This window comes from Varanus komodoensis, unplaced genomic scaffold (genome assembly GCF_004798865.1).
Source record: "Varanus komodoensis strain SLA01 unplaced genomic scaffold, ASM479886v1 scaffold40, whole genome shotgun sequence".
NCBI lineage: Eukaryota > Metazoa > Chordata > Lepidosauria > Squamata > Varanidae > Varanus > Varanus komodoensis.
Window position 1 is genome coordinate 3,161,612 of NW_025335942.1, and position 9,517 is coordinate 3,171,128.

Sequence of the window (9,517 nt, forward strand, 5' to 3'; positions counted from 1 at the left end):
AGAGAGAGAGAGAGAGAGAGAGAGAGAGAGAGAGAGAGAGACAAGAAGGTGACAGAAATCTAGAGAAATCTACCTAGTGTCAGACTTATCTCTGCCCACCTAGCTCACAGCCATGAAAGAATGCAGCCCTTACAGTTAATACGACTGCTCACCTTTAACAGAGAGTTGTGTCCCTAAACTGTGCAATGGGAATTTGAAGACCCTTAGACACTTCTCCACAAACTTCTCTTGTGCTTCTTGTCACCGTATTTACGCAACAAAAGAAGAAAACCTACCATCGGTTCCTTGCTTGGACCAGATTCTGACAGTAGAGTCAGAAGCTGCAGAAACAACCAGGAGATTTGACTCTGCTGCAGATTCGTTTCTTGTGTAAACAGCATCCACAGCGCAAACTGCTTCAGTGTGGCCATGGAAGTGAATGGAATGCACAAGCTAAACAGAAAGTTGTAGCATTACAAGAAGGGCAACAACAACCCTGAAGTTTAAGCCAAATTGCCACATGGAATTATCCAACATAGGAAAACACTGGAATATGAAGGGTGCTAGATTCTGCCTAGACAGCTATAGGATAAGTCAAGAACTCAGCTCCACCCTCACAAATGCATTTCACAGGCAGAGCTTGGACTCCAGCGACAGAATACCCTCCCTCTACCCTTGGCAATCAGCTTGGTTTCTTCCAGGCCAACTGCAGCTCCAAGGTTGCAAGTACGACTTTGGAGACGGGGAGCAGTGGGGGTCCACCAGGATAAGAGAAACCTGGCAGTGCCTTGGCCCTTCCTTCTCGCAAGACACAGACAGCCAAAACCAGCATCTATACTTTTGGCAGGACGGGAGAAGGACAGAGGCAACCCCTGCCTTTGTGCTCCTCTCAGCTTCGAGTGGATGCTGGGAATCCTCTGTGCACAGACAACACTTGACAGAACTTAAACCAGAGAGGGAACTCAATATGATTTTCAGTGCTCTGTACTGAAGTGCCTTGCTCCTTCCCAGACAGAAATGCAGAAGGTGTTGTGTACGATAAGCAAATCTGCTTGGCCTTCACATTTCACACAAGTCACAAAATACAGTGTTGCGTGTAGCACAAACCCATGTGTGGTTATTTGAAAGTAAATCCCGCTACGTTCAGTGAAGTTTGCTCTTTAGGAATTATGTTTAGGAGTGCAGCTTTAATGTACATTTTTCTTGCCCTCCTCCGTTAAGGCTAATTGCACATATACAAATGAACATCTCTGGCAGAGATCTATGGCATTTGCATTGCGGCACTCTTAAACCTTGAATCCAGATAAAATTATTATTTTGCATTCTAGGACTGTTTTGTACAATACTTTCCTGGAGGAAGATCTCTGGCAGCATTCTAAAGGTTAGGCTGACAAGTTTAGAAGTTGTTCAGGTTTTGACTTGCTCTCTTCTTTATGTAAAAACAAATAATGCATACAGAAGTTTTAGCTTCGTTTACAAAATGCAACATCTCTGCATACCTTTGCATTTTGCGTTTTCCAAAAAATAAGTTGTTTGTCAGACGCTCCAGAAATCAACTCCATTTCATAACCTGTAACAAAGGGCAAAATAAAAAGCCCGAGCAATCCAGCTTCAAAAGGTTTTCCAAGGACCACTTTTGTTTTAATGGCCTTTCTTTCCAAAATCAAAATATGCAAATAAATCACGTAAGCACCTGCCCCACTCTTGTCAAGGTCAACCATAATAGTCTTAATTTGTTTCACTTTGCTTGGCCAGTTAAGTCTATGCAGCATAATGATATGTAATGAAATCATGAATACTTTTAAACAAATAACTCTTACCATCACACCACATTTTATTCATTTAAATTTCAAGTTGCCTGTTTGCCTTGAGCAACTAAAAAGGCAATCGTCTGAACATTTAAAGAGGAAAACAATCCTGGCTGAAGAATGCTGGAAATTCTGGGATGCTTTTTGCTCTAAATACATATCAGACAGCACTCTAAATTTGTATGGCAGAGGAATCAGCATATTGGAATCCCAGCTTTCATTTCTAAGAATTTTCTTTTATTTAAGGGTGCACGTCTTGAAAAACCTTATCAGAATGAGGGTCCTTCAGCGATGTATTTCAAATGTAAATATCCACAAGAGGGCAGTCCTACAGCAATAGTATACCAGGCAGATTCCTCTGTCACTTTATATAGTTCAAAAAGAAAGAAAACATGGACTGAATTCAAGAAGCATGGAACTATTTCTCATCTCTAAGAAGAATGAAGACTTGCACTTCTCACATATTCTCCCTAATGTTAAGACAAGGCATTTCTGAAACTGAAGGGAGTCACAAAAGCAGCATGTGATAAGTCACAGGGCCTGCTGTTTAAACTGGGAGGTGAGGCTTAAAACATCCCACAGGGCCGGTTCAAGCCCTCAGTATGACTGTCCTCTTAGCATGTAGACTTATGTAATTACTGTGGCAGAGTACAATAGCTATCCCTTTCATATTTCCTGTTGTCATAATTAATTATCGTTTCAAAATTAAGTACAGTCCCATAAAGGTATTAACTGAGACAATAAAACTATGAAACATTTAAGTGAGTCAAAGCTGTCCCTAAAAAGCTAAGTACTAGCCGCCCAGGAACACCTGGGACTTCCCACCTGAGCTTTATAGCACCTGACTCCTATAAAGAACAATCTCAACCCGCCGCAGCAACTTCCTAACAGCCCATTGTCCATCTCTCGGAGATTACAGCTGAGCTGCACAAGACAGGGAGGACTCTAAGAAAGATTCTCTTGCTAGTTCAGACATAACACAAAATCTAGCTCCAGCCTTACCATCTCAGGGAGCACATGGAAGCTGCCTGTTGGTTCATTCCCCTCACATAACCTGTCCTGGGCTAGCCAAACAAACTCCCTGCCTCGGGAAGGATAGGAGACACAACCCACTGCAAGGTTGAAATAAGTTTCAACCACTGGCTGCCTTCCGTGTATCAGATGGGGAAGAAGCACCATCTCCCCCTTCCTGCCCCCAGCAGCAAATTGTCTAAGGCCAGCCCTGGCCAAACCATGGCTGATGCTATATGAACAAGCTCTGAATGGCTCTTGGTTTTCTATACTCCCCACGACTTACCCGTTTCCTCTAGCATGCTACAATTAACTCCCTCCCTTTCTGATTGGAGGCAACCTATTGCTGTGTTAAAAGCAGTTAACTATGGTTTGTACTTGTGCTTCAAAGCAGGATTGCAAATTATCACCAAACTCTGATTTCTGAGCCTGGTTTTCAGGCCTTGCACAAACTATAGCTTGGCAGCTAACAACATGGCAAGCAAAAGTTTGCCTCAAGCCAAAAAGGGAGAAATAAAAGTGTGGTATACCAAGGGGAGATGGAGTGTGTAGGCCCAGTCATTAATGGCTTGCTTACATAGCATTAAACAATGATTTGGCAGGAGGAAAATTACAGCATTCAGAATATGGTGTGGGAGATTTTTGCAAATACAAACAAGTGGGTCCTAGATCTATAATGCCAGAGCTTTCCCTGCAAGCAAACATGACACAATTGAAGCTGATGTACTTCAAGCACATAATGAGAAGGCAAGACTCACTGGAGAAGACAATCATGCTATGGAAAGTTGCAGGCAGACAAATAAAAGGAAGAACTAGGAGATGGAACGATTCCATAAAGGAAGCTGCAGCCTTGTGTTTACAAGAGCTGAGCAGGCTGGCAAGGACAGGGCATTTTGATAGGCATTCTTCCATAGGGTTGCCTAAATCAGAGATGTCAGCATACAACAACAAGCAAGCAATGATTTGACCTCGCCTCTGAAATAACTCCTGGAGAGGAAGCGTTTTCAATGAACATCCTGCCACAAACCATTAAAACAGTCTTAGCCTTTCTGTATATAACTCCAAATGTGATCAATACTAAAAACAAGTTGCTAATTAGTGCTATAGAAACTTTTTTACTAAGCAAAATATTTTCCCTACCACCATTTAATGTAAAGCAATCAAGGCATCTGGCTGTTTGGGAAACATGACTAGAAAATTTTAAAGCTAAAATTATTTTTGCTTTTATCCTATACTTCTTGAAAGAGTCCAGACACCATACATTCCCTTCACTTCTCCATGCATTTTACTCTCACAGGCAAGTTGTGAGCTAGGTTACACTGAGCCTGCATAAGCCTAACTGTAACTATACCGTAACTATTCGCTATACAGTTCTGCAGAGGCCACTCCAACAGCTATACCTCAAATGTTTATCACGTATGACAACATTCCTAACCAAAACATCTTCTTAGTACTCTGATCAATTCCAAATTTATATTTATGTTATGTAAAAACATTAACATTTAAATACTTATTTCTACTAGTCTAGTAGCAAACACATGTAAGCTATACTTACACTCATCATTTCTGTGAATCCATCGGACGCAATTAACTCTGTCAGTGTGACCATTCAGTGTTCCAACTACTTTTCTTTTCTGGAGGGAAAAAGAATGCAGAATTAGATTTTTCAGTTCTAAACCATCTAAGTGAAACCTTTCCCTGTTAAGGAAATGATAACACATTCTTCCTACAGAGAAGTTGTAAAATATACTGTTGAAATAATTACTTCAATTTAATGGTGTATACATTAGAAAACATTTATTTTAGTCATTGTGTGCAAGCAAACGTCTGACACCCACAAAGCCAACATGTAATAGAGGGACTACATAGAGATTTAGGCATGTCCATATGTATTTATTATTTTTAATATCCCACTTTTTCTTGAATCATGCACCAAACAGCTCATTCAACAAGCAAACCGACCGCATTGCAAAACATAGTCTGCAGTTAAGCAAGTCCTCGGGTTACCTTTCTTTCTCACGTTCCCATGTTTCAATGACCCGTGATCAGTCACATCCCATTTTTCTCCTACCCGCCTTCCCATACGCTCAAGCAGCCATGCATGGCCCCACTTTCAACTTAATCCTCATGAACTTGTGATGCAGCTTGGCTTCAAAGCTGTTCCAGAGCCACCCAGCCCGTTGCTCAGCTAAGCGGGCATTTAAACCAGAGTTTGCCCAGCCTCAGCCCTGAGTTTAGCCACGCAAGCACACCGCAAGCTGCTAGACCTCCTGGAGCAGCATGAGACCAGAGGCGCTGCAGGCGACGCCTTCCCCGCCGTCGCTCCCCGACCTGAACTGCGCCCAGCCAAGGAGCCGCAGCCTCGCCGGGGCAGCCGAAACGGCTCGGCCTCCCCTCCCGCCTCACCTGCGGGTCGTAGAGGACGACGGAGTGGCACGACCCGAACGCCACCAGCCCCGCTCGTCCCCAGGAGACCACGCCGGGGCCGGCGCGGTTGGCGCAGCAAGCGACATAGCCCACTTCTACGGGCGCGGCCATTTTCCCCTGCGCGGCGCGGTTTGCCGCAAAGCGGCTTCCGTAGAAACCGGATCCGCGAGAGTTTGCCGGGATTCGTTAGCGGCGACCGCCGCCTTCCAGAGCCTTTGGACTACAGCTCCCGTGAGCCTCAGTCAGCAGGGGCCGAGGCCAGGCATGATGGGAGCAGTAGTCCAAAACATTGGAGCCCCCGCCCCCACGCGTGAGGGAAGGCCGGAATGCAGCCTCGTTGTCCTTCGTCTTCCCTGTGCAGTTAGGAGACTTTCAGGAGAGAGGGTGGAATAAAGAATGCTGGCCGGGGATGATGGGAGCTGTAGGCCAAGTTGAGGCAATGTGGTAGAGTGGTTAGAGCGTCGGACTGGGGATCTGGAAGTTCCAGCTTCTTGTTTCTGCCCCGCTATGGAGCGAGACTCTCAGCCTGACCTACCTAGCAGGGTTGTTGTGAGGGTAACCTTGAGAGGAGGAGCAGGTTGAGTTGCTTGAATAAAGGCAGGATATAAGTATAATAAATGTTTAAAAATAAATAAGCTTCTTGGTTATTTATTCATAGAGCTATCTATTTTGAGGGAGCCAAGAGGCTCCATTTTCTTTAAAATTGTCAGGGACTATATTTTTTTAACAACAAGAAGCTAGACAAAAATGGCTTTTTGGATCTAGAAGCATTCTCTGACATAGGAGTCACATTGAGTCACTGAGTCTCGGTCACACGGAGAGCTTTTTTGCTAGAAGAACAGTATATAAAAGCTATAAATAAACATGAGTTCTTATTTTCTTCAGAGGAGCACCTGCTTTTGAAATATCTAGTAAAATTTTTTAAAGAATGTAACAAGCAGTTGCAGGGATGAAAGGTTTTGTACTGATAAGAGTTTGTAGCTTATGCTTTCCTGAGAGGTAGCTATGTTAGTCTATTGCAGCTGAACTAAGAATTTGTGCTAACAGGGAAAATAGCAAATTAATTCTGGCCTAAGGTTTTGTGGATTCTGTCCATTTCCTCAATTGTATGGTGTCAGCCAAAAATGCACGGTTTTAAAGGCACAAGAATTTTCCTTAAGGCCATTGCTGGCATGTCATAACATTTTCCAGAAAGCTGTCTCCAAGTGCTCATGAGCTAAAACAACAGGATTAAAAAAGAATGGCCATTGCAATGTATTAACGCAAAAACAATCGATCTTAAGAGGCTGGTTCTAAATGAGGAAGAAGAAGAAGTATTGTCTTACCAAACAGCTATTGAAATCCATCAAGAAGGGTAAGAATGATGAGCAATTACAGGCATAAAACATTTCCCCAGTTAAGGCAGATAAGCAAAGGATCCCACCCCCAAGCTTGGGGTACACGTATCCTGCCTCGCCTTCCTCTCTCCTTAGAAATAGATTGCCCTTCATAGCCATCAATCACTTGGAATGGATTGCAGCACTGCGGATCTGCTGTGGAGAAACTTAGGAGCCCCCAATTAGTCTATGTAACCACCATTTTACTTCCGACATGCACCCTAGGTACAATCCGAAACATACAAAGTAAGCCTCACTAAACACCGTTGGCTTATTTCTGAGTCAACGTAGTATTTCATTGCATACCTCTTAAATGTTAATGATGCAAGTCTTTTTTATTCCCCTTTAAAAAATCATTTGTGTGTGTGGACACTATTCCCTGGTTTGCCGTTTCTGACAGATCTGGAAAGCATGAAGTGTTGCTTGCAATATTCTGCTGGGTAGATAATATATAGAAAGGAGGGAACACTGTGTTTCTCATCCCTTTTTAAAAAAAAAAATCCTGCATGTCACCACCAAGAAGACATTTCTATACCACTCTTCTGTCATGCCACCCAGGATAATTTATAATTTTTGAACACTAAAATGTCACAGAGAGAGAAAGAGAGGGAGAACATTCTGATGGTGCAGACGGGAGCTGATGATACAAACTCCTTTGCCCCGGCTTCGTGCAAGCTCCTCCAATGAACAAACAAACCGCCTTGTTCTTGCACTTCCCATTGTTTCCCACGATGCTCCAACCTCATCTGAATCCAGAGTTATCTGGGAACTAAGCAACGGATGTTACTAAGCAACACCTACTCTTTGCTCTGCAAGAGTTTGTTGTCGTGGCAAGGTGTACAAGTGGGAGTGCACTACATGTGAGCGACAGGTGCCTAGTTGAATAGGTCTCGCTCCATTCTAAAAGGAGCCCAGATCCCATTCACTATTAATAACAGAGTGGATATTATTTGTAGCCATTAACCAAAACGTATCAGACGTTTTTCCAATGAATACTGAACAAACACGGTTGCTAGCTTTTTCTACTAGCTCTGGTCCTACGTCAGGACACAAAAATATAATAGGTGATATTATTTTCTACCACCCACACCAGGAGAAGTTACGTGGCAGTTGGAAAGGATGAACCCAAAAGTTCCGGCCTCCTCTGCCTCCAGGGTACAATTGTACAGCCAAATTTAGTATTCTCCCAGTCACACGAAGAGCAAAGCTGTTCGTAAACACCATTGGAAAAGAATGGCAGAACTAGGTCCAAACTCTCCTAGCATTAAAAGCTTCTTTGAGCCATCTTTGAACAGTTTGTTTCTATGCATATCTTCTGCTCATGAACAAGAGAAAGCAAAAAATATTTAAAAATCAAAAGTGCTTTGGCAACAGTGAATACATCCGGGGTTTTTCAAATCAAACTTTAAAGAAGAGGTTATGTATGGTTTTTGTTTTTTAAAAAGTGTTCTTTTTTTCTTTATAGAAGGAAGGAATTTTATCTTTGTCCGTTTGTCCAGGTTCCCATTTCTCTTTATGGATTTATTTATTTCAGGCCCACATAACACTTGTATTTTCTCTCCCCACCCAAAAAGAAAAAAAAGAGCCAAGATGTTAGAAGTCCTACAGTTTTTGAAGGATGTCACTAATATTAGTACCAATCTGTCAGTGCTATTTCATGTCAGGCTAATGGGAATAGGAGAGCTTACCTTGCTAGGATCCCACCCCACTATCCAATCTGGCAGGGGACCAGGATACCGTCCAAGAGCATCTGTCTTGTGCAGACACACCTTTTGGCTCTCCAAGCCCAAGTCAATCGCATGAATTAAAATAACACTGTGCAATAGTATACTAATTATGGTTGCCTACAGTTCTAAAAATCTCATACTGGCAGGGTACTGATTACCTTCCTGGAACAGGATATGTCAGCTCAGTCAACAAGTTTAGGCTATTGTTAGCAGCTCCTGAAACCAAACACTTCTTCCTAAACAATTTCTTCCAGGGTCTTGTGTGGCACTTCAGAAGGATGCCCTGCCTGCCGTACACTGTCAGACATCCCTAAATCGATGCCACTCATTCCATCAGCAGCAAACAGGGCGACCTCAGGAAGAAACCTACTGCCTAAGCTGTGGGATAGACATTGTGACCAGGGATGAGAAAACAAGCTTTGCAATGGTGGGAATACTTCATAGTAGGGAATGTCCTTGACCCTCATGGCTCCCCAGGCCCCTTTGTCTCACTCTGCTTCTGCCATGTCCATCCCAGTGTTTTTCTTTATGGTGTCCAGCCAACGGGTGCTGGGGCAGCCCCTTCTCCTTTTCCCACTAACCACTCTGCAGGGTTGACTTTTCGAGTGAGTCAGTTTTCATGACATGACCCAAGAATGACAGTCTTCGTTTGGCGACCTCGGTTTCAAGTGATTTTTTGGTGAGGCTCGGTCTAGGACTTCTTTGTGATCGTTGAAAACCACGGGATGCACAACAGTCGCCTCCAGCACCCCGATTCCAAAGCATCCACCCTTCCCTATGAAGCAAGGAACATCTTACAGCAAATGCTGCAACTCCTGGAGTTTGCGCATCATCCCCTCCTCGTAATGCAAAGCAATCAGCCAGATTGCCAGTTTAAATTTGATCATGCCGCCTTCCCCGCTTCACCCATATAAAGATGTAGCTCGTGCTAAATATTGCAGCAGGAGCAGCAGCAGGTCTTCAGAATATCATGTTCAGCATTAGACTGTAGATGTGAAGTAGGGCATGAAGCATCTTATTTAGGAACACTTTTTTCCTGCCACCCTCCCTTTCTGGCATCCTCCACAGGAAAATTTAAGGTGCAAGTTCTTCAGGACCAGAACCTGCTGTTTTTGTGCTTATTTTCCTAATGTGATGCCTTATTTTCTTTCATGTTGTATTTGAGTTGTATACTCTGAATCTGTGAATC

General features: G+C 43.4%; 1 protein-coding gene across 1 annotated transcript in view; it reads right to left on the reverse strand.

Moving 5' to 3' along the window:
• Positions 1 to 5,336, reverse strand: part of ELP2 (elongator acetyltransferase complex subunit 2) — a 41,755-nt gene extending 36,419 nt beyond the window's left edge. The window contains exons 1-4 of the mRNA XM_044442825.1: positions 5,205 to 5,336; positions 4,354 to 4,432; positions 1,479 to 1,549; positions 276 to 432 (exon numbers count right to left, since the gene is read on the reverse strand). Of these exons, the coding sequence (XP_044298760.1) occupies positions 276 to 432; positions 1,479 to 1,549; positions 4,354 to 4,432; positions 5,205 to 5,336 (439 nt within the window). The remainder of the gene's footprint in view (positions 1 to 275; positions 433 to 1,478; positions 1,550 to 4,353; positions 4,433 to 5,204) is intronic.
• Positions 5,337 to 9,517: the final 4,181 nt, after the last annotated feature.